Source organism: Gymnoscopelus microlampas (genome assembly GCF_963454915.1).
Source record: "Gymnoscopelus microlampas genome assembly, chromosome: 16".
NCBI classification, from domain to species: Eukaryota; Metazoa; Chordata; class Actinopteri; order Myctophiformes; family Myctophidae; genus Gymnoscopelus; species Gymnoscopelus microlampas.
In genome coordinates, this window is record NC_139953.1 from 14,368,219 (window position 1) to 14,394,223 (window position 26,005).

Consider the following 26,005-nt stretch of genomic DNA (forward strand, 5'->3'; position numbering starts at 1 on the left):
CCTGAGAAATAACGGTATTGGACATACAAGGTTTACTCCCCAATAGCGACGACATGCTTACATCAACTGAAGCCTTTGATCCTGTACTGCAATGGGACTACAGGCTGACCTATCAGATGCCAGCATGGGGCTTTTTGCTGTGATCTTGGATGGAGTTGTGTAGTGGTGTGCACACAGACTGTCTTTATTGCATGCAGAGAGGAAATAGATGCAGGTAGAGGACAAGGAGTGACAGATTGATGAGGCTTTCTCATCTCACAGTGGGAGTAGAATGAGTTTCTCCTGTCGCTTAGTTTTCAAAGGAGTTCCTTGCCTCTGTTCTCAGTGGTAGGTTAATTTTGTGTGAGCCTCAATATTAGGAATGTATATTAATGCATTTATCTGGCTTGTAGTCACCATAGTTTCAAAATAGGTTTTCTGTATTTCTGTTCTGTGTCACATTATTGGCTCTCTGTAGACCACTCTGGGGAATATCGTAGATATAATGACAAACAGACAGACAAAGCTCCGGCACCCACACCAGTGATTTTAGTGTGTGTGTGCGTTCGTCTAAGGATCTGGAGGAGAGTGGTGAAATCGTACAACAGTGCAATACAATCATGCAATCGGCTAGAATTTGTTAGATTTCCAATCATGACCGACAATAAAGCACCTTAGAGTACGGTGGTTGAGCACACAGCAGCAACAAACACACATTGTTTTATTATATAATAATTAGTTTGCCTACTAGGCCCAAAGTGTGGGACCCTGAAATGACATAATGAATCAAACATTCTGCATTCTGACTGCACCCTTTGATACTGCGCTAGGACCCCAGGCTTATCAGATGCCAGCATGGGGCTTTTTCCTGTCTACATGGCTGGAGCTATGCAGTGGTGTGCAGTGTATTTGTTGCATACAGAGAGGAAAGAGACCCAGGTAGTGGAGAGGGAGTGACAGGGTGACAAGAGGAAAAGAAGGCGATAGACAAGGCTTTTTCAATTTACAGAACTCTGTGGGAGTGGAATTAGATTCTCCAGTCACCTTGGTTTCAAAGAAAAGCCTTGCCATTGTTCCTTGGTGTACTGTATGCACCAATTAGTTTAATTAACGTTAGTAACAAAGAATGTTAACTGAATTCTAGAAGGAAAAGAAAAAGAAGAAAGTAATAATAATAACAGTAATATACGTATATATACCTGTACATTTACCCCCCCCCCCCCCCCCCCCACACACACACACACACACACACACACACACACACACACACACACACACACACACACACACACACACACACACACACACACACACACACACACAATTATTGTGGAACAATACACAACCTTGAGAACTTGAAAGGAGACTGGTAGTTATGAAGCCAGTTTGCAGGCAGTATGTGCCTGTAAATGAGTTGGACCTTGCATTGTCTGGCTGTTTGTGTTTAGCACATACTGCACAGCTTATATAACTAATTACACAGAGCGTGTAAATACATGTAAAATATGTAAATACCTATATACTCACAAAACAAAACAAAAACACACAACAATCAGCAGGGGAATACAAATAAGGATAAAAAGTAAAAACAACAATAACAACAGCATTGCTTATGTTTGCTTATGCTTATATAAGCATGGGTCTTCTGACACATTTACAGAATAATAGAGAATCATCGCTAGGCTAACAGATGAAGTAGTGAGTAATGGCTCGTCGGGGAACAGTTCCACATTACAGCTATAAGACGCAGTCGCTACCTTATCTTTCCCATCCCAGATAACTATTCTAGATCAAGGGGGGTCAACCTCCCAAAATAGTCAATCAATATACCATATTATAGGTAGGGGTACTGTATACCAAATATAGCAATCTGCGGGGAAGTTTCAATTATTTGGTCTACTATTCCTGAGATTACGTTGAAATAATTCTTCCAATACTCGGACACGACCAAAACATTTGTGAGATTGCAAGGGGCCAGAGAACATTTGTCACATGCATCAACCAAATTAGGGTATATCCTGGCAAGTCTTGCCACTGTAGTGTGCTCTATGTACTACTTTGAATTGGATGAGTTGTATGAGTTGGAATTGCACAAGATGAGCATGATTTTGATTCTTTAAGCGCATTAGACCACCAATCATCAGCTATATTAAAGCCCAGTTCTGTTTCCCACTCTGCTCTAATCTTCATCAGAGCCGGTGGAGCATCAGGAGTTTGGAAGTCGTACAAATATGAAATATGCTGTTTTGTAAGTTTTGTCATAGGCAGAAGGTTATTTATGTCCAATGGGGGTGGGGAAACTGGAAACGTGAATGTTTTTTATTTGAGAAAGTGCCGAATTTGAATTTGAAAGTATCTGAAAAGGTCATATTGTTGTAGGTTGAAAGTATCTCGTAACCGAGCAAAGTCGGAAAAAGTATCTTTATTATAGCAATCGCCAATTGTGCTAAGGCCCTGTCTATTTACAGTAGCAGCAGGTCTAAACATCTTGTTACTAGGGATGTTAAGGGGTAGTGTGTTCCAACCCAGGTGCTGTTTGATATGCTGCCAGATCCTCAAGATGGATATGACGATTGAATTGCTTGTGAATTGCTTAGGTTTGAGTCGGGTTTGGTATGCCTTAAAGCCATACCAAAGCCTTAAGGAGGAAGAATGACATAAGGAAGAAGAATGACATGAGTGTGCGTCCAGTTGACACCACTCAGTCTCAGGATAGAAAGCTCAATGCACAATGTTTTGCAGATTAGCTGCCCAGTAGTAACGCTGTCTGTCTGGCAACCCTAAACCTCCATCTGATCTATCTCTCTGTAATAGGTTTTTTGGACCCTTGGCTTCTTATTTCCCCATATAAAAGAGGAAAATACTGTATTAATTTTAGAAAAGAAAGACTTGGGGAGAAAAAGAGGCAAACATTGAAATAAATAAAGAAACCGTGGGACGATATATTCATAATCGGTAAATTATTTCAATTGTGTTGTAGCCTTTGTTGTTAAAGTTGAGATTTTTTTTGTCAAATAATATCTTAAATGTTTCTGATGCAAGAGTCTGACTGCGTGATCTTTTCTGCTAATTGATAGTTTTATCAAAGATTTCTGTAAAGATTTCTGCAAAGATTTCTGCAAAGATTTCTGCAAAGATTTCTGCTCATTTGCAAAATACAGCACCGTTCTGCTTTTGAAATTATTGTGCACTAGAGTTTCGGGGGGCTACGCCCCCCTCAACCCCAGCCGCGCACGGGGCCCAGCGTGGCCGTGTGTATATTGGGGGACCCAAATCGCCGGAGTGAAAATGTGGAAAAGTTTTTTTGAAAAAGGAAAAAATTTGAAGAAATAATATTTGTTATGTTTCAGGGGGTCCACAGGGGGTCCGCGGACCCCCTGTGGAGTGTTGGGACGCGCGGGGACACCCCTGGAACATTGCGGACCATTTCGGTGTTTTTTTTTTTTTCATGAAGGTGGTTGCTTGTTTCTGGCGCAGGCTGTGCAAACCTGGCAACCCAGCGCATGCTGCGGCACGTTTAAGTGGCGTAGCGTCATGAGGGTCAGTGGGGCCGTGGCTGGGTCAGTGAAGACCCTGTAGTGCGGATGATATGTGGCATAGAGGGGCAGATTGTAAATCCACAGAGGAAACATCCGTGGGCTACCATTGGTTCAGCGATGTGTGCGGTCGCCCTGCGGCCCCTCCTCCTCCACCAATGTGCAGTATTGAGAGCCCTGACGTCACAACAATTGGAGCGATGGGCACTGCACTGTGGTTGGTTAGGGTACACCTAGGGCCCAGGTAGAACCCAGTTAAAGCCTGCATGGGCAAACCCAGTTAGGACCCGCCTTGGTCCCACATAAACATGGCTAGTTGGGGCCCACCTAAGGGCCAGGTAGAAGCTACTTATAGCCTGCATGGGCATCGCAGTTGGGACTGAAGTGGATGCCGCTGACATTGCTGACATGGGGTCCATATGGTTTAGCCCACCTTGAAACCATATGGGAACTACGCTGGCATGCTGGCTGTAATGCAAACGCTGCATCATACCTGCAGTGTGTAGTTTGATGTTGTGTGTGTAGCAGATATACCTGCAGTGTGTAGATCAATGTCCATAGGAAAGTCAATGCCCAGCAGTGTTTTTTTTCCCCAGCAGAGTTTCTAGTGTGTCTGTGTCTCTCTGGAAGAGGTTGCACATGAACTCTGCAGCCGCACTGAGGCGCTCCAACACAAACACTCTGACATTAAGCTGCTTCACACAACAAACATCAGCACCACGCTGCTGTTTGTCCAAAAGACACAATATGTCCTCTCCCACCGACGTCATGTGTTCATTTATCGACAGCCGTACAGACTCCTTTTGACACATTTTACGTCGTTTATCCAGCTCTCACTGACTCTCCACATCGGGCTGTTATTTTGCTGCGATCAAGTCAACGATGTGAGAGATTTGCTATCACAGACGGACGGACAGGGGGTGAAACATAGTGTTGCGCCATGCCTTTCGGCCTGGCGGAGACAATAAAAAACCGAAAGTAAAGGAAATGGCCATTTCTGCAACAGAAGTAGTCAATAAACTATGCTATGAAAACATGGGCCACATTGGCAAAGAATGTAAGAAAGAGGCAATCATGTAGAAAATAGCCGATCTCCAAGCGTACAAAGCCTCTGAACGTGCTTGTAGATCGGCTATTTTCACAATATGTACTTGTGGAACGGAGTCAAACAGAATGGGGGGGTCCCAGATGAAGTACGTGTATTTGGGGGGGGGGGGGTTGATAAACACTGCTTTAATCGGAGCGAAATTATCTGAAATTACTACATGACCATAATGTAGCGTAACATGGGTTGCACGGGGCGGTCCTGCCATTACGTTAGTTACTGTAGTTGCTGTGGAGTTACATAGTTCTCCAGAAGACACACACAAACATACACCATCTACAATGGACGAACTGAGCAGCAATATAGACATTCACCACACGAACGTGCATTGTTGACAAAGTGATTGCACAGCCGCTGCAGGCATGACAACCAGGTTAGCGTTAGCGACATGGCAGCTATCACAGCGCCCTGTCCGTCGTGCTGCAACTGCCTGTGATGGCTACAGCAGTAACAGCAAGCTGTCTGCGATGCCATTGTCTGGAGACTGCTGTTAGCGTGACACGACCAATGAGAGTGAGCGCTGTAGTTGTTGCTAAGATACGGTGGCGTCTCTGCCCCATAGCTTGTAGATCTCTCACACATGATTGGCGTAGGCTGCGTTGCCAGGTCTGACTTTGTGTCTAAGCAATGGTCGGCTTATTTTTGCGCGCCTTTGGGCTCGTTTGCATTGTGCGCACGGCAGCGCTTGTTTAGCGTACGTCAGCGCGACGTGGCAACGGACGTGGCAACGTGAAAGGTGATTGGCTGGTGAAAAGAAACACCCGACGTTACACCAGAAATGGTGCCTGGAGAAAATGGTGACCAAAAAAAAAGTGTGGAAAAAAAGGAAAAAACCCCCGCAGCGGCTGCGTGCTGTTGTGCTGATGAGGTCGTGCGCACGGTAAACGGTACGAAGCTGGCTCCCCTTCCGTTTTGTCCGACATTTGGTGAGTAGAATTAATTATGTTGCGCGGTGGAAAAGGTGCAGTGAGCAGTGAGATGTCCCCTACGCGAGGCGTAAATTCAGCGCGGCCGCCGTGGCGACTGAGTTTGCGAGATGTGGTCTGGCGGTGCGTTGTTTAGTCGATAACAGAGCTGTGGGGTGTGGACACCGAGTGTGCGGAAGTAGTTAGATAGTTTTTTTCTGGTCATGTTACCCCATCGTTACTAATACCATGTGTATACTAATATATATATACCGTGTATATTTGTGTGGGCCAGGTGCAGAGGTCATTGTCGGGGTGAACAAGTACCGTCTGGAGAAAGAGGAGACCGTAGAGGTGTTGGCCATCGACAACACCATCGTACGTCAAAAGCAGATAGACAAACTCAAGAAGGTAAGTGACCCCACCCCCAGCTTGAGGCACTATTAATCTTTAATTAACCTGAAGGGGGGCAACGATTAATCGAATGAATCAACAAAAATTGGTTACAGAACTTTATGTTCGATAATAGTTGACAATTAGTTGGTAACTAATCGCACATGTTCAGGGGCGCTGGAAGTCATTTATTCCAAGGGGGGGTGGGCTTGGCCGGGGACTCCGCACGCGCGCAAGGCGCGCACGCACGATTTGTTCCCACATTTTCAAGTTTTTTCACCTTTTTCAGCAACATTTTATTCCCCAAAGTTAAATACATTGTTAAATGTTAAATACATTGTTTTAATATATAAGTGTGTACATAGACTTTAAAAATTATATATATTTGTTTAATTTACAAAAATGATGATCAAACTGCGCATGCGTCGTTGCCTATGAAAGGTCTATGAAAACAAGGCCAAACGAAACGAACCCTACAAGCAACGAGGTCTATGAAAAGAAGGCCAAACGAAGCGCCTTCACACATATACCTTGCCTCTTGGAAAACAGCCGATCTACAAGCTCACAACGCGTCCCCACACCCACCTGCACTTTCACAACCAACGCCAAAACACAATACCACCAATATTGCCACTAAAGCGCTTACAATAGGCGGACATGGCAACACCGACTCACATGATTCCATTCACTGCGAGACTGCGAGTGCGTTCCGTTCACCGCAGCACATCAACTGCACAACAGAAACACGGGGACATCATTTACGCACGTTTACACAGAAAACATTCACATTCACGTGTGTGTGTGTGTGTGTGTGTGTGTGTGTGTGTGTGTGTGTGTGTGTGTGTGTGTGTGTGTGTGTGTGTGTGTGTGTGTGTGTGTGTGTGTGTGTGTGTGTGTGTGTGTGTGTGTGTGTGTGTGTGTGTGTGTGTGTGTGTGTGTGTGTGTGGTGGGGGGGTGGACGGGTCCGCGGCCTATATGCGTGTCAACGCATACACGGCTCGAGGGAGGGAGATAGAGAGAGAGAGAGAGAGCGAGAGCGTGGGAGGGAGGGAGAGAGAGAGAGAGAGAGGAGGGGAAAGAGAGAGAGGGGGGAAAGAGAGAGAGAGAGGGGGGGAGGGAGATAGAGAGAGAGAGGACAGAACAGGCTCCGTAAGGGTGCCGCGACGGTACCCGCGGGGGGAGGAGGGGGGACGGCACGACGGGACGCGCGGGGGGGGACGCGCGACACGACATGCAATAACCCCCAGTTTGCAACTACTTTTGCCTGCGCCCTTCACCGGGTATGGTCTAGTATAACTAACTACACAGAGTGCGTTCAACACTTTGGGCCTCCCCTTTATATCAATGCTTAGATAAGACCAGATACCGTACCAGATTAAAGGTCTTCACTGTTCCAAAAAGTTGGATCCGTTCCAAAATGGACATGGCCCATGGGGCTTTGTTACCTGAACCCCATAGCCTTAAATATGTTTTCTCTAAAAAGACACCCATCCGAAACAGACCATAGGATATCAGGCCCGGTTCAAAACGGAACCGAGTCCTAGTGGAGCCTTATGGGTCTAGGCCCGATCCAACTTTACCTGACATACACAGAGAGATTCTAGGGGCAGCATACTTTTTGTTAAAATAAGTGTTACTGTACATAGCTCTTTATTCTCATAGTAATCATTGCTATTTAGTGTTTGTTCAGTAACAGGGGTCTCCCGGTCTCTCCAGCTCTTTAAATAACAGAAAATACATTTTCAGGTGTGTTGCCAATTTCTCCAATCAGGAGAGAGTACCCATTTATCAGCTTCAATTGTATAGTGTTCCAGTTCCAATTTCTGCAATCAGGAGAGAAAACTAATACAGGATGAACAAGTGAAATTGGAAGTGATGAGAAAGAATTGAGCAGACAAAATTGGAACTTGAACACTATAAAAGTTGAAGATGATAAATAGGCACTCTCTCCTGATTGGCTGAAATTGGATTGGCTATTTCTGGCGAATATTTGCCCACAGAATGGGTGGCGTTTTTCTATAGCAATGAGTACTATCAGAATATACTGTAGAGCTATTTAACACTTATTTTAACCAAAGAAAATCACTTACCCTACCTTTAATACCGTAATTAATATGCAAGAAAAGCTCATCGCGTTCTCACAGGTTCATACAATTTCAGATTCACCAAAAAAAAAGATGCTGGTGGCTCAACAGTATTCAGCATCATTGCACCCAGATGGACAGCACTGTGATATCTCATAAAGAAGGACGTTGTGTGTGTTGTTTAAGAATGATAATGTTGAGAAATGTGAGCCACAAAAAGTCCAACTGGGATTTCAGTTGGACTAATTCTCTTCCTAATGAAACCCCATGTGTGTGGAGTCACAGCAGGATTACATAAGACCATCTTCAAACTGTACATGCAATCTTTATACAGCATCTTCATCTTTGCATAATAGGGATGAACGCTGTGCCACTTGTAGTGACATGAAATGTAAGATTTGACCTCTTCACAAAGGTCACATTTCGCTCCATTTGCCAAGTTGTCACATCAAAGGTAAGGGTTTGATTGAGGTAATCAAATGAAAGTGGTCTTCCATGCCTGTGACATGCCTGTCCCATATTGGACCGTGGCCTCAATTTTTCATTATAATTTCTTTTCCATCATGCTAGGATGACAGTCATTTCTAAAGGTTTTCCTCTTGATTTGATATTGAACATTACTGAATAGACTGCATTCAATGGTTTAATAATAATAGAGTGTTTGCTCAGCTACCTGCTCTCCAAATGTCCCTTGGAGAATATGCCATACTGCTGCGGCTAACATACAATGGCACGTTTCCCATCATTGCTGTGATTGTGTTATTTCATGTTTATCTTCCCTTGCAGGCGAGGGAGAGCCGTGACCCTGTGGTAGCGAAGAGTTGCTTGGCTGCCATCGAGGAGTGTGCTCGAACCGGGGAGGGCAACCTGTTGGCCCTGGCCGTTGAAGCATCTCGTGCCAGGTCAGACATCAGACACACACACTTCATTTTATTTATACAAGAAAAGGTGACAAATTATGTGTCATTTGTTGACATTTCCATGCAGTTCTCCTGTTTTACACCTCTCAATACAATACAGGCCGACCGCAAGTAGATTAAACTAGATGACAGTAATACAGTATAATGTAATATTATTTATAGGCTCATTACTTGTCAACGGTTGTGCAGCGGTATTCACCGTGTGAATTGAACCTCCCTCCTTTCACAATGACAGGAGATGAGTCTGTGTTACTTAGTTAACCTTAAGTTTCTGAACATCTGACAGCCTCACGCTATGGCCTGACAAGTTGCAAACACTGACAGAACACACACACACACACACACACACACACACACACACACACACACACACACACACACACACACACACACACACACACACACACACACACACACACACACACTAGTTTTATTAAACATATCTACAACTGACACAGCCAAAAATGCTCATACATTCATAGGCTACCGAGTCCCGACTCTCCTTTACAGAGACATGTAAGCAGCATGCCATGGCATGAAGTAGAGTAGAGAATAAAGCTAGTTGCGTGATCCAGCAGCAAAAAAAAAAAAAAGAAAGATTTATTTGACAGGATATGGAGAGAAAGATGGGGAGTGACATGTAGCAAAGTGATCGGACCTCGAACCCGCGACACGCTGTCAGGCTACTTAGGAGCCTAGGTGCCTGCAGGCCAATTCTCACAAATATTAGCGACTGTCCATTATAGAGATGCATCTTATAAGCATGGTGTAAAGAATGAATCCACGTCACGTTATCCAGCAGCAAATCAGTAATTCAAGTTTATGGTCTACTTCAGCTTGCTTTGGTGTGAACTGTTAAGAAGAAACATTATATCCCCAAAAATAATTATCCGTTGAACTGTATAGGCTACGACACAAGTGGACTAAATAATGGCTAAAGGCTAAACTGATTTACATGTAGTTTATGATTGCCTTGAGGGTGAGAATAAAATGAGTGTCAGTGTGATCACAGTAAAGAGTGTTGATGAAATGAACACTCAGTGATTTTACTCTGTACGATTGCCAGTGTAATGTGCCTTTGTCTTTCAGGTGCTCTGTGGGAGAGATAACGGATGCAATGAAGGCGGTGTTCGGTGAGCATAAAGCCAGCACAAGGATGGTGAGTGGCGCTTACCGCAGCGAGTTTGGGGAGCATGAAGAGATTGCCCGGACCCTCAACAGGTAATAAAGTAACAGTCAGTTAAACAAATATAAACATAATTATAAAGTTTAACATATAATTATATAATAAAATTACAACATGTGAAGTTGTGAACCCATGTGGACGTACATAGGGCTGTCACGATTACAAATTTAAGTTGACGATTAATTATCACTCAAATAATTGCGATTAACGATTTCATTGTGTTTCTGTCGTTGAAAATTAATGGAACATTATGAATACAAATTTCATTTCTGTTTGGCTTTTAGCTTTCGTAAACAAAAGTTGCACAGGGCAGATATGACAAATAACACATATTTAATTACTTTATACTTAAAAATAAACATTAAGCGCTGCGACGCGCTTTGAGCTTATAGATCGGCTATTTCCACTATTTTTAACCTTTTTTTATTTAACAGGGTTGATTATGACAATTATGCAAAAATAATTGCGATATATAAAATAATTGCGATTAGATGATTATGTAATAATTGTGACAGGCCTAGACGTACACGTAAAAAGTGTTGAATGACTGAAATAACCAGAATCAATAATCAATTGTAATAATAAAAAGCTTTTTGGTTTCAATGGCATGGTTGTCATGCTGGTTAATGTCTGTTATTTTGGTTTCCAGAGTCACAGAGTTTAAAAAGCATGAGGGTAGGAACCCTCGTCTGCTAGTTGCCAAGATGGGTCAGGATGGCCACGACAGAGGGGCAAAGGTTATCGCCACAGGGTTCGCTGACCTGGGCTTCGATGTGGATATTGGTCCTCTGTTTCAGGTTAGTGTCGAATAAAAGCATCCAATAAGTGCTGTTGTACATCCTGTATTGTACATGCTATTGTACATCCTGTACAATAGCATAGTCTCTCGAGCCAGACTGTTGCCTCCCACAATTTTCAAATGCTTCCGTCATACACTACAACGGAAGCACTGAAAATGATGTCCTGCGTGGCTACGCAAGACTGCTAATAACCACTGGATTCTTCCGATATTCATCAGCGTTAATAAATGTGGCTAAGGCATGTGCGATTATTTTTGATTAGATGCACTTCCTCACATCACAAATGAGTCCATAACAAGGTGACAAGAATTATACATGTTAATGATTAAATTGAAAACAGGATTTATTGTGGACGGTGAACATGGCTAAATACAAAGTACCAATCAGTACATGTGTGAATATTGGCGGCCATTTTGCTCTTGCATCATAAATCCCTGAGCATGATGTACGAGCAACAGAGCTGCCGTGTGATAATGGTCAATGTGGTTCCTGCATTGTATTCTGGGACTCAATGGGTACTCAGCGGTGTTCCATCAGTAATATTGACCCTATAAGCCTCCTGCAGAGAACAAGCAGAAACGCAAAGGAACATGGCAAACAGCGGGAGGGTTGTTCTTAGTTGGACACATGTGTGACTGTTTATTCCCGCTGACATGCAATCCATTACCAGTACTGTGTGAAGAGATGTGTGGAGATGAATTGCCCAATTGAATTTCTGACCACCCCCTCCAGAAATATACAGTAGCTTTTGGTTGATCTCGTCTCCAGGACACCCTTTGGTGTGTTGATTTTTATTTTTGCATGTTACCTCTGTTCAAATAAACAGACGACGTCACACTGATAAGAACCAGTATGCGGGCGCCGGCCGGCACCAAATGAAAACCATTCTGTCAGGTCTCGCTAGGACGCGCCTCACTAGCCAACACACAAGAGGAGGTTGAATGAACTGAAACCAGCGCACCCGAAACAATATGTTGGGAATTGATTGCATGAAACGATCACCTGTGCGTCCAGTCTCAATGTTGGAAGAAAAAGAAAAAAATTGGTCTATACAGTTATCACACAGGTACAGTGGTCACCTGGGAATCGGAAGGTTCCCGGTTCGAGCCCAGCTCTTCCCAGCATTGTGTCGATATGTATAGAGCGTGCCAACGTGTCGTCACCACGGGGGGGGGAGTGGCATTGGGCAATGTTAAAGGGCAAGACCACTTTGGTAGAGGTCTGGGTTGTGTAGTTATCTTGCCATGATGTAACTCCAAAGGAGGTGGACAAGAAATCAAAAATAATTGCTCCATTGATTAGAAATTGATAATTCAAAATATGCTCCTCATTGACTTACATTGTACGGTAAAACAGCTCTCAAAGTCACTCTTTTAGCATGTAAGCAAACACAAACAAAGTTGATTCAGACAATATAGAACATCACCAAACCCAGTACTGTTTTTTTTTTAAATACAAATGTTAACTTTTTGATTTTGCTATTTCTATTAAGAAGAAAACCTGGATTCGAGACTGGATTCGCGGATCCGGATCCGGATTTTCAAATAGTAAAATCAGCAGGAAGTTAACATTTTTGTTAAAAAAACAAACAGTACTGGGTTTGGTGATGTTCTATATTGTCAATCAGTCAATGAGGAGCACATTTTGAATTATCAATTTCTAATCAATGGCGCAATTATTTTTGATTTCTTGTTCAATGTAACTACACAACCCAAACCTCTACCAAAGTGGTGTTGCCCTTTAAGTCAACCTGGTTTTTACCCCTCAAAGATGTCCGCCGCTACCAAAAGACAGCTTGTTGACGCCCCCTTCAGGAATTTTGGCACGTTCTATAGTACTTGAGCAAGACGCTGAACCGCTAATTGCTCCCCGGGTGCTGTTCGTTAGCTGCCCACTGCTCTTTCCAGTCAATCAGTAACTTTGTGCTGGCTAATTACTTTCATGTGGCTGACTTCCCCTTAGCGCCTGTCGCTGCGCCTGTCAGATTACCCGCACCTCCCAACCTGCCCGCTCGCCTCTCATTGAAAATGAATTACTAGATGCGTCAGTTGATTCCCGTGTGAAAAGATCTTAACACGTTTCTTCCAGCTCCCAACTCTGCCCCATGTAATCCACGCAAGAAGTGACACATCAAATGTAACTAATTGCTTGATTGAAAAAAATAAGAAAAGAAAATGTAACTCATTATGTTAATCCATTTGATTTAACGCCCACCTCAACACAATCTTTAATGTCCATTCTTGTCTTTACTTTACTTTTTTTACTTTTTCATTTTACTTTTACTTGTCTGTGTATTTCTAGTATTTGTTATTTTGTTTGTTGAATTTTTCTACTCAGAAAAAAATTATAAAAATTAAGTAAAAAAAAAGAAAAAAGTTATGACATCAAACTGTACTCGCACATTTGCGAACTGGTTGTGTTGATTATGTTGATTTCACTCATCATTAAGGCTGATCTATACTTCGTAGTACAACAGTGTCACACACAAAAAATAGCATCCGCGACATGGTGTGAGCTTGTAGAGCTGCTATTTTCGGCGCGTGACACCATTGTACAACAGAGCATAAATTGGACATTAGGCGGATTAGATCTGGTAGCGAAACATGTGCCTTACAGAACACACTGACCGGATCAAAGGAACACGGTGTTAAGCCAGTGTTTCATCATCAAACTTTTCAAAATGGCAATAATCCCTGCTTGAAGTTCTTTAATTTATTCCCTTTGTATGTTCCTTCTCATATCCACTCCAAAAACACAAAAATTATTAAAATTATGTTTTTGAAGCTTAACTATGAAACGTTTTTTTTTTTTTTTTTTTTTTTGCTGTTCTGCCGTACCATTTTCAAACTTGCTACTTGGCACAGACAAGAGTGGACACAAAACTTTTATTGCTTCATTGCTTAATTTATTGTGTGCATGCGTGTGTTTTGAGTACGCATGGTACTGACAAATGACTTCATCGTCTCTTCTCATAACTGTTAATTCATTTGCACAAAATCACACACTTTATTCTATGATTGCCTACATTATGTTGTAGATTGACATTGCGATTGATTTATAACTTTATAACTAATTCCAATGAATGGGCCATCAAAGTGAACAATAAAAAACACAGTTTAAGATTGGAATCAGTGTAGACTAGAGAGGGTCCTCCTCTTGAGACATTCTTGCATTTTGGCATGTTGATTCTACTGTAGGGGTATGTCATATCGGCATATTAATGAGGGCTTGATTCTACAGGCATGGCATATTTTCATAATTACTAGGTCCTGCAATGCAAAAAAGAATTCTGAGGATTTAAACCACACACGTGAACACGTGTGAACTGCGACTTAAAAAATCTCGGTGAGAATGAGAAAATGTGAGATTGAGAGAGAGAGAGACACACACAGAGAGAGAGAGAGATTACAAAGACAACGTAATACTGCTGCACTCATGATTTTCCCAATTATCCACTCTACTGAGGTGAATAACATACAAACCACACATAATTATGTGAATGTGCTGCTTCACTCTCCCATTTATTGGTCTCGGCAGAGAGCTTTCGCTGGTCATGCTGGAATGACTCGTGATGCAACTGATGAACCAGAGTATGAGGGCCTCTGCTCCACTCTGCATGAAAATAATATGAGGGTATTGTAATATGAGCTCCTTCAACATGCTTGCATCATAAGTAGACTGTTGTGGTAAAGTTGAAGAGCTTCTCATTGGGGGAAATGCATCCCTTATTCTCACAGCGACTCTTATTTTATGCATTCTGCTTGGCCTGCTACAATAACATACAATAATAGTCTAATTTCAATTATTTGAGATAATCTCTTTTTTTTGGCATAATCATCATAGTCTTTTCCATGTTGAAATGGTCATACATTTACGTGAAAGAGCATTTTTTATGTTTTTTTTTATTTTGTTTTTGGTGATCCCATTCGTGATTTATGGTGGAAGTGAACGTTGAAATAAAGGGATAAAGCATACAATGGTAGCGTAGAGTAGGACTATTTATTAGAAAATACATTTGATTTCTGTGGATTGTACTGTATGTGTTATAGTGTAAAAGTTATGGAATAACTGTACACATTTGTAAATGGAAGCAACAGCACGCCTTGTCTGCACACACACACACACACACACACACACACACACACACACACACACACACACACACACACACACACACACACACACACACACACACACACACACACACTGGGTGTACAACAGGGCCTCTGTACATAGTAGGTAGGCTGATAGAGTCATGTAGGTTGTGTACTGTAGGTTGAAAATAGTACAGTATGTGATAATTATTGTGCTCAGACTCAGTAATGCACATGCCCACATGGTATGATTTTAAATAGCAAACAATCATTAGCCACAACAGCACGTGCACACACACACACACACACACACACACACACACATACACACACACACACACACACACACACACACACACACACACACACACACACACACACACACACACACACACACACACACACACACACACACACACACACACACACACACACACACACACACACACGCACACACACACGCACATACACACATACACACATACACATACACACTAACATACACACACACACACACACACACACACACACACACACACACACACACACACACACACACTAACAGGGCATCTGTACATACGTAGGCTAATGTGTAAGGGGCTGCACACGCAACATGCAAGATGTTTAAATAATTCTGTAGCTTTTAGACTGATCTAAGTGCACATGCTTATCGTGTGTGTGTGTGCAATGCCTGAGGTGCCATTGTGCACTGCGTATGACCCATACAGACGTCCACCACCCCCCGGCAGTCCTCCCTGCGAAGAAAATGGAAGGTTTCTATGGACTTGCAGTGCAGTGTCAAAGTGACACAGTTGCCGCTATGAAGTGTATAAAGCAACTTTCCATAGGATCGATATAGCACTGGAATAACACGTGATCATAAAAGTACTGTGTTTAAAATATAAATAGAATAGAATACATTATTGGCAAGCAATAAAAAAAACCTAAGGCACGAGTGGAGGGGTGGAAATACTATGACTCGTCATGATGTGCTCGGTCAGCTCTGTACTGTACAGTCATTTGTGTCAGCGTGCATGCACCACCACCTTAATGGCAAAATGTTGGGGGAAATGGCAAATATTTATTGATCATTATAAGCGGAGACACATGCGAAGGTAGGAATGTTAAGCGGTTCAAAAGCCAGGCGATTTTTGTTTCAAGTTTGAGGGCAATTGAACAACTGGTCTACTATGAGTTGGTACTGGACACACAGTGTTACAGGCTGGCTCGGGGCTGCTACTTTGGGTTCAAGTAGTAAAGATGTATGTCCCCCACATACGTAGACCTGGTGATGTTATAATGCAGTTGCAGTTGAAAATTGTACATCATTCTTACAACTTTTTGATCTTGCTGTTGTGTGAACAGACTCCCCTGGAGGTGGCCCAGCAGGCGGTGGATGCTGACGTCCACTGCGTTGGGGTCAGCACGCTGGCAGCCGGACACAAAACTCTGGTCCCCGAGCTCATCAAGGAGCTAAGGAAGCTCAACAGGCCCGACATCCTGGTCATCTGTGGGGGCGTCATCCCACCACAGGTACTTTAACATATTGTCTTTCTATAATGGCCACTTAAAACTTAAATCGAAAGCCACTTCGGATGAGGGTAGGGATCCTTTAGGATTTTAACGATTCCGGTTTAACGGTCCGATTCCTTAAAGTTGTACAGTGCAAATAAAAAAAAAACATTTTTTAGCAGCCTCTGCTGGTCATTACCGTCACTGCAGGCCGTTCGTTTATTACTGCGTTACCCAGAATTCCATTCATTTTCACCGGAAGACGGAAGCGTTTCAAAAAGCGTTCTTTTTATTGTTTTATACGATCTGTGGATCGTTTCTCTTAGCCAGTGGAGCTTTAGTTACCATGAGCTGTGTTTTCTTTTTCTGTTTTTTTTCGTTCTTCAAATCATACAATCTCTTAAATCAGCGTGAGTTTCCTTTTTGTTAATAGCGCGGTAGTTCCTGGCCAAACAGGAAACCGGTGCAGTAGTTCCTGGCCAAACAGGAAACCGGTGCATTTCCGCTTCCATTTTCCGGCCAGATGACGTCATTTTGGCGGGAAAGTCAACCCCGACAACGTTCAATAGAAAATATATAAATAAAAGGCTTTCGGGGGTGAAATTCATGGAGTGGGTGTTGTGAAACATTTGCCACTCACAAAAGATATACAATTTAACTTTAGTTTTATTGAAAAAGTTACCTAGCATTACTTTAACATTTCCCTCCAACGAAATTTCCCTCACACTCTCAGAGTCAGGGCCAGAGATCTGGCTTGAGGCTGGGGGCGGTGTGCGCGAAGCGATTTTGTTTGTTTCTTTTCGGTTTTTGGTTACTTTAGTTAGGGTTAGGTTAGGGTTATGTTATTTAATTATTATTTTTGCCTGATTTTACTGATTTATTATCAAAAAATATATAATTATTTTAACTTTTTTTTTTATTATTCTAAATTACTTGGCGGGGGGGGGGGGGGGGGTCCAATCTGAGCCTAGTCGTGAAGTCCTTATACCAGTTCTGACAGTGTGATAAACCACTTCCGGAAACGGTTTCAAATGTGATGTGAATGTGGTTGATTCCGGCCACTTAGTATGTCAAAAGAACAAAGAATTAGCATTGACTCTTATCAGAATATAACTCCAATTCTTGTAGTCATATGTTAGTCTTATGTTAGTTTGCACCTCACATACTATCCAAGGAATGGCGGAGATTGTCCTGTCGTTTTAATGAATTTATTGGCAAACATCCAAGTCTTGATATTCATCCCAAAAAATATACAATTCACCCTGAGCTTCTCTCATATCAGAATCCTCTTACTGATGAGGCTTTGCAAAATCAACACAGACACTTATGGACAAAAACCTTTTTGTTCTACTCTTGCTGATGAATACAATTAATTAACGTCCTCTCTCCGTTCTGTCTAACCTTAAGCCTGATGTCCCTGGTGAACTGACAAATTAGCGATGCCAAGTTGAAAGTGGTTAAATGATTGAGTGTCTCCACTGTCAAATTTGTGTATGTGTAGTCATTAGTCCCCGTTCTTGGCGACCATTTTGACAGGTATTTATTTTATTTATTTATTTATTTCCCAGGGACAGTGCACATTAATCAACATGTCAGTTTTCACATCCATGTAAATGATCCAGAGTTAGCCAAAAGCTAATTTTCCTCTGTAGCCCCTGAGCAGGCTGTTAAAAAGTGGTGATATAACCATCCATACAAAAACAGACATATCAGTACATTACAAGACAAGTAAACATAGTACAGGAGACAGAACAATTACAGTAAAATATGAGAAATGACAGCAGTGACAAATAGAGCTGATAATCACCCATGTAAGTACAGTATTGTACTGTAGCCTTACACACACGCATCAAACGATCAAAAGTAATCCATTCTAATCAATTCTTGGTTTTGTTTGGCGACGGCCGCGGGTTCACGAAACGTGGTAAATGAAGTAAGACCTCGGCGACAGACCCTCAGGATAGATCAATAAAGAATCCATAGTCCAGGAAACCATCTGACTGGAGCTAATACACAACGGCAGCGAAAATAAAAACTGGTCTAATGACTCATTGATAGATATTCCTGTGTGCAATCTCCAGTGATTGTGACATGCAGTTATTTATATTCCACAAATAGGCCTAGGCCTAGCAAAAGAGATAAGCAGTAAAATATGGTCGGACATAGTCCGACTTCACAAATAATTAGTAAAAAAATGATAATGGTCACAATATTTTAGAACGTTTTTTATTTAATTCTTCAAAATGTTTTTTTTTTACAGTGAAAATAGCCAATCTACAAGCTCACAAACTGTCATTATGAGGATGTGCAGCCTGCGGTATATATTTTCGTTATTTGATGTATAATGAAGTATATAGGGTTTAAGTAGTCCTTTAATGGCAATGTGTACCTATATGATGTTTTAATGCAGGCTAATAAAGATAAGGTAACATAAACACATAAGAATCAAATAAGTGTGGTTTGTGATCAGATTGACTGGTTAATGAACAGTAAAGGCAATAGGAGTTGAACCTGGTTGTTAGCCCGTCTGGAACAGGCTAACTTCACACGTTCACAGAATACATTTCTATGGTAACTAATGTGGCATTGCTTTCATGAAACCGAGTCATAGATAAACATATCCAGGTTAACTGGCTAAATTAATCTGGTGAGATAACTCAGCTTTAATGAAACCGATTCATGGCTAATATAGTTAGGGAGATTTTTTTGACCAATCTGGAAAATAAATGCTTACCAATAGCTTTCTTCACAAATGTGTTCATAAAGGTGTCTACTATCACCTCTGAATTTGTTCCAACCCAAATCCCTTGGGAAACTTTGTGGGAGCCAATCAAAGTTGGTGTACCGGAGGGCCTGGGCAAACAACAAACATTAGTTTTAGTGAGAAATTACTCCTGGCCATAAAATCGGCCACGCCTACTTTTCAGCGGGCCATCAATCCATCCACCATTACAGTGGCTTTACAGTACTTTGTGGAGTAGTATATTTTGATTGTTGGGGTTCTTAGAAAGTCAAATAAAGATATCTCCATTTTCTTCTGTTGCGTTTAGTTTGCATAATTTGCATAATTAGCTAAATATTGGCCAACAACTGGAAATCGCTATCATTTAACTTCTAATTAACTTAGAAATGTAATTCAACAGTCTAAGTCCATGTGTGTGTTGTCCAGAAATAAATCTATTACTATGGTGCAGTCATGCAACCTTTAGTTTCCTCATTAGCATAATATGCAATTTAGAGAGATGATCTCATACTCTCATAGAATAGGGTTAGGGTTAGAGTTTATTGTTTCCATATCCAGAAATTATTATCTTGACATAATTAAATCATGCATCCATTTGTAATTGTAATTAGCATAAACTATGTAACAATTTGTCTGAAACCAGGAAATAGATATATAGGATGTTCATAAATGAATCTCTTCCAATAACTAAGTTATGTAACTTTTCCTCATTAGTATCATTTGCATAATTGTCATCTAAAATAAAGAATGTAGAAAATGATCACAGACTTCCCAGATTAAGTATGTCGCAGGGACTTGACTCCAATCCCTAACAATAAACCAAGATAATTTCATCCAGGATAGTTGATAAATCCCGAGTTAATCTTCTATCTAGGTTTCGTGAAACAGGCCCCTGGTTGTGAAGCAGTATCTTATGTGTGAGAAGATCATAGCATGCATGAAGAGTTTAGCTGCGTCTGTTGTTAGATATGGTCCTATGTGCCTAAAATTAGACAGATTGAATTTGATTGTGTTGGCTACATTTTTAACATGTAAACACTGCTGAATGTAATAACGTTAATTGTGAGTTTCAGAAAACATAACGATAAAAACAGTCTACACTGACAAACACAGAGTTTTTGAGGATTTATTGTCAGCAGTGAAAGACTAATGTGTTTCAGGCTGGAGCCTTTCTCTGAGTGTCAGAGGCTCTGAGATACTGACAAAGACTTAAGGCTTTAGGCTGAAACGTGTTCGACTTTTACTACTGTTTGTGAGTCAATACTAGGCACTGCCCATGTGTGAGTGAGTTTACTCCCTTCCTCCCACTAAACAAATTCCCCAAGGCAAGAATATGCTCTTGCCTAGATGACTAATGTCCATGCTCAAACATTTACCACCCAACACGCAAGCTCTAATTGTTTGATGTTTTCCCCTAAAATGACAATAGATATATATTGCACAATGCATCTGTATTGTGTGATACTTTTAATCAATGCCTGCAAATGATATGTTCTTTATGAAGGTTTCCCTGAGGCTCGGCCACTCCCTAGGCTAGATTTGTCAAAACACATTGGCATATAAAGTGCTGAAAATCTCAGCTTTTTTTTTCACTCTTGTTAAAGAAATGAATCGTTATCTCTGGTCATTCGTCAAGGCTTAATCCTCAAAGTGAAATTGCATTGTTGCAATCAGTAGCAAAAGAAACATCAAACAACGACACACAAAAAAAGAGTGTTCATTTAAATGATGAATAGCCTGCCAAAGAGTTCAAGCAGATATACTGGAGAGAGTTATGTGCATCCTCAATGGATTATGTCACTTGCAGATTACCAGTCTGGCATTTATTTAAGCTCTTTCCATTGTTCTACTTCTTGCTTCCACTGCTGTTTTCATTGGTAGAAAGTAACTACAGTAAGTAAATTTACTAAGTACTGCACTTACTGTACTGTAGCTACAATTTTGAGGAAGTTTTACTTTGCGTGAGTATTTACATTTTTTGATACTTCATACTTCTACACTACATCTCAGAGGAGAAAATTATTTGACATCTTTAGTTACTCGTTACTTTTCAGAGTTACATTATTATTACTAAACATACATTAACCACTCAAGCACTATTTTATACGTAGGCTATTCGAAAATAGCTGATCAAAATCTCACAGCTTGTGAACTTGTAGATCAGCTGTTTTCGAAACATTTTGACAATTTGAGAACTTTTACTTTGGTTCTTTAAGTAAATGTTGAAGCCAATTGCAACACTTGTACTTTTACTCAAGTAAAGTTTTGAGTATTTTTATATTTTGGTATTGCTACTTTAACTACTAAAATCTTGACTACTTCTTCCATCACTTACTGCTGTTGGAATGTGTTTCTCTGCTCCACCATCCCCCCTGCCCCATCTGTAGAGTTCTTTGCGATTTATCTCCCTCACTCTGAAACGGTGGTCTTGTAATTTTGCTGAGAAATCAGATATAAATTCTCACCTGTGTTTACATTCGAAATAATTTTCTAATCTATATGCAAGCTATCCCGTGTAGAAACGGACTGTCCACAGCACATTAGTTTGTTGATCATATTTTAAACGTAATATGCTCACAGTCAGCATGTTTGATATACGGTATTCTCAGAAGACCCTGTTAGATGCGTCCTTTTATTGCTGGACGAGTGAGAAAGACAGGAAACTGCAAAGAATGAATTAGACACAATAGTGTATCATCGCTGTCGGGTTGAAACCTTGTATGTCCAAAACAGTTACTTTTCACAAGCTCTTGTTAATAAATAATATATAAAACCCACAGACAGGCTTAACCATGTCAACCTGGCGACCCTATTTTGAGCACAAATTGTAAAAATAAAAAAACGTACATACTGTACAAGCTTAGTAGAATGGCTATTTTTACTACTTGTGTGTGACACAGCGAAGTATAAAATCTAGCATTCATTCATGAAAAAAACAAAAAACATAATATGGAGATGCAAGGTTTCTGCCCAACAGCGACGATATGTACTGAATCTGGTGTGTTCCCATCATGCAGCAGAATATCCCCACACAGATCATGTTGGCGTTGGTACGTGGCGTTGTTGTCGAGCAAGCTTATTAAAAGCAAGCTCATTAAAATGTGACATCTCTGCTGATGATGAGCTCGCTTTCGTCGGTCATTAATTTGATGGAATTGATGGAATTCCTGGTAAAGCAAACCTTTTCAGATGTGAGTAATTCCGAGGGAGCAGCCAGCCTCTCGAAGCTTTGAAAAAGGCTCATTTGTAAGCGGAAATTAAGAATATGATCTATGATGTCTTTCACGTCCCAGGTGGCTCATGACATGAGACTGACAGCTCATCGGCTGGTCTCTTGAGTACTTGCCTGACAGATCTGTGGATCTCTTGTAGGCCAGTGATCCTTTTGTTACCCTGGATGTGGAAGTGAGTGATTTACTGTGCCATGTGATGTATTCCTAATCGTATCCAGTGCATATGAAAACCTTTAATTAGGACAGGGGTTTCAAACTTCTACCTTTTCATACTTGTCCATGCCAAGGACATTTCGACAATAATGAGCAATAATGGTGTTGAGTGAGCGAGTTGTGTATCATTTATGAAGAGCTTGTCGTTTACAGTTGCACCCAGTGATGTAGACAGGAGAGACGTCAGATATGGTGCAAAAGCCCATAGCACAGTACCAAATTGACACCAAATCTAAAGCCTTACTTCTAAATATTTGTCTGGATCTCCCACACACTTTAGCATGTAAAGCTTCTGGTATATAACTGAAAAACAAGAGTATGGGCTATTATTGCCACAGTCCGCTCCTCTGCTTTTGAACTTTTGACTGTTGGTCAGCTTTTGGACACTTATTCTATTCTGTTCCTGTTCTGTGTGGTTTAGGTGTTTAATCATGCTTCCCTGATTGTTTACTTTAGTCTCCGTAGTTCAGTATGTTCTGTATTGGACTTGTAGTTCTGGTGTTTCTTATGTATCTTATTTGGTTGGGTTCTTGGGATTCCTGTCTGCCTCTGCTACTGTTAACTTTCTCCCTAATGTGATTACTGTTAAGCCAAGTCACCTGTGTCATGTTTGCCCCAACTTATGCTGTTTTGATTGTACATTTAGTTCACCTGTGTCTAGTTAGTTCCCTCCATGTTTGAGTCTGACATCATTGTGCGTATGTTAAGCTTAGAGCCATCTGATACATTCTTGCTGTGTTTTGATGACCTGATTAGGGAGCCCTTTTGTTTGGTTTAATAAAGAATGAGTTTAACTGCTCTCTACTTCAATCGTCCTGCTTTTGGGTCCTCCTCGTCACTCATTCCTGACTATTTTATTTACGTCGCAGACACAATCCGCAGCTAAGGGCCATGTTCATTTTCTCCACTCTTATGCACCGTACAAGTGTGCTGTTTTAACATGGCAATGGATAAACACAGGATGACCACAGGAATGTGTTGATTCCTGCATACAACTTTGTTCCACTTCCATTTGAATGCAAAACCCATCCCTAGTTCTGTCTTTTCTGGACACGGCACGCCGTGTTTGTTCAGCAACACAAACCTCACACAACTTTAACTCCCTGTGTATAACGTTTCACTACCGATTTGGTCTGATTTTTCCCTGTTCCCTGCTCTCCATTATAGGACTATGAGTTCCTGTACCAGGTTGGTGTGTCTTCCATCTTCGGGCCAGGCACCAGGATCCCTCAAGCTGCCGTTCAGGTCATCGACAACATTGAGGGAAGCCTGGAGAAGATCCGCCAGGCTATGTAAATATTTTCCCAAAATCGCAACAATAACGGTCTGATCCTGCTCAGTGTCAACCAACCACGGGTTCGATTTGATGGGAGGGGGGGGGGGGGGCGGGGTGGTGTTGCTGCTGCTTTTGATATGCCTCTTCTGGTCATTCATTTTTATCACTGCATTAGGACGCACCGTGAGCTTGTAGATAAGCTATTTTGGCTATTTGTCATATAACAAAGTACAGGGTTCCTTTACGATTTTAACCTCATTGTCTGAGACTGATTATGTTTCTTTTTTTTCTTTTTTTTTCAAATCGAACCCTGGGCCCCTGAGCATAAGAGACTGTGATTGTGCCTGTCTTTCTCTCTGAACTCACAGAATGTGTTGTATAGTCAATGATGTGATTAACTGATGCGTGGCACAGATGAAGAGCTCTAATGACGTCTCTTCAGGTTGAGATGGAATACTGTATTCTCTGTATATCGGGACTGGAGATGAACACGCTTTATTCAAAGCCTCCTTGTAACCGTATGCAGAAAAGGGCAACAGGTTTATTCATTAACTGTGAATTTGATTTAAATATCAAAAGAGACTGCAGCCCCATGTTAAACAGGATGTCACCACGTCCTTGACCTTAACATTAGCTGTTAATTACATTTAGCAGCGTAATTTCATTATTTCCTTGTCACTTCAGTATCGTTAACATTTCCCAAATGGTACTGATATTGCAAATGTAATTAACAACTCCGTTGTAGAGAAGGAACTCCCATAAGTTCCAGACATATCCTTCTCTTTTTTTGGGGGCCAGAGTTGTGTAGAAGAGTCACAAGGATTTTTTTGTAACTTCATAAGCATAACTACACTTAACACAGACGGCAGATTGTCTGTTCAGTCATGGCTTCATCTGCTTAAACATCTAAAGAGGGAACATACCGTAGCGTGTGACTTGAAGTTGGCTAATTTTGCATATGGTGGACGTCAATTATGCTTTGTTGAGATTCTTTGGTTATTGTTTTCTTTAAGATTTTAACCCCATGGTCTGAGACTGAATCCACTCGTTCTCGATCCCAACCATTCGGTTGTGGTGTCTGTTTGAAAATGACGAAACACTATCGATTGATTGATAATTTAAACAAACTGGCTCCCGAGATTTTGAAGTGGGCCCTGATCCAAAAAATGTTGGGAACCATTGCTATAGTCCATCCATATTCACACGGCGGCCATTTTGGAATTTAACATTGCGTTGCTGTGGCAACTGGGGTGGCAACTGGGGTGGCATTTCATTGACTTAATGGCAATATGGCCGCCGTGTGAATATGGTCTATAGCCTGTAGTCCTTCCAGTAGCTGACCCTGGTTTGAATCCGAACCGAGGCGCTAGACTGCATGTCATTCCCTCTCTATTCCACCTTTCCTATCTCTCTGTTCATTGTGTGCATAAAGCATAAAATGCCCCCCAAAATATAGATGCCTCACATACATGTTTTCCTTCAGTCATTCTAAATGGGTAAGCTTTTGAAAATAGTATTTTTTCTATGTGTGATTTTGAATGATGTTATGAGCTCTTTGGATTGAACAATAAAGTTGAGTTTAAACTTGTGTCACTTTATGTGCACCAGCGTTCCCTGCTGGGTGACCAGGGTGCATGTTCAGCAGGGAGGGGATTTGGGGAAGGGACGGCGGTATTCTACTCCAGTGGTTGCTGTTCATTTCAAGGATCCCCAGATTGCTCTGCATTCGGCCACGGACCCGAATAACTTGGTTTCAGTTACAGACCTGTAAGGGTCCATGTGGTTACTAGCTATCAATAATTTAGCACACTTGGGACAACTGATAAGGGGAGAAAATAGGGGAAGGAGAAAACAGGAGTGGTAACTTTTAAGCTAGTGAACATTTATCATTTCAAGGACTCCCAGTTTTATATTAGACCACTGACCCCTATTTGAAATGATATCTATATTCTCTGTAAAATACTAAGATTTGACTCAGAGAGTGTACTAATGGAAGCAAATGATTCTGTAAAGGGTCAATTTGCTT

The 26,005-nt window shown here is 41.4% G+C and overlaps 1 protein-coding gene across 1 annotated transcript in view; it reads left to right on the plus strand.

The window, feature by feature from the left end:
• mmut (methylmalonyl CoA mutase) overlaps positions 1 to 25,568 on the plus strand; it is a 51,350-nt gene extending 25,782 nt beyond the window's left edge. The window contains exons 8-13 of the mRNA XM_084082700.1: positions 5,821 to 5,936; positions 8,789 to 8,904; positions 10,012 to 10,143; positions 10,758 to 10,905; positions 16,368 to 16,535; positions 23,871 to 25,568. Coding sequence (XP_083938826.1) covers positions 5,821 to 5,936; positions 8,789 to 8,904; positions 10,012 to 10,143; positions 10,758 to 10,905; positions 16,368 to 16,535; positions 23,871 to 23,999 — 809 coding nt within the window. The 3' untranslated portion in view covers positions 24,000 to 25,568. The remainder of the gene's footprint in view (positions 1 to 5,820; positions 5,937 to 8,788; positions 8,905 to 10,011; positions 10,144 to 10,757; positions 10,906 to 16,367; positions 16,536 to 23,870) is intronic.
• The last annotated feature ends 437 nt before the right edge of the window (positions 25,569 to 26,005 follow it).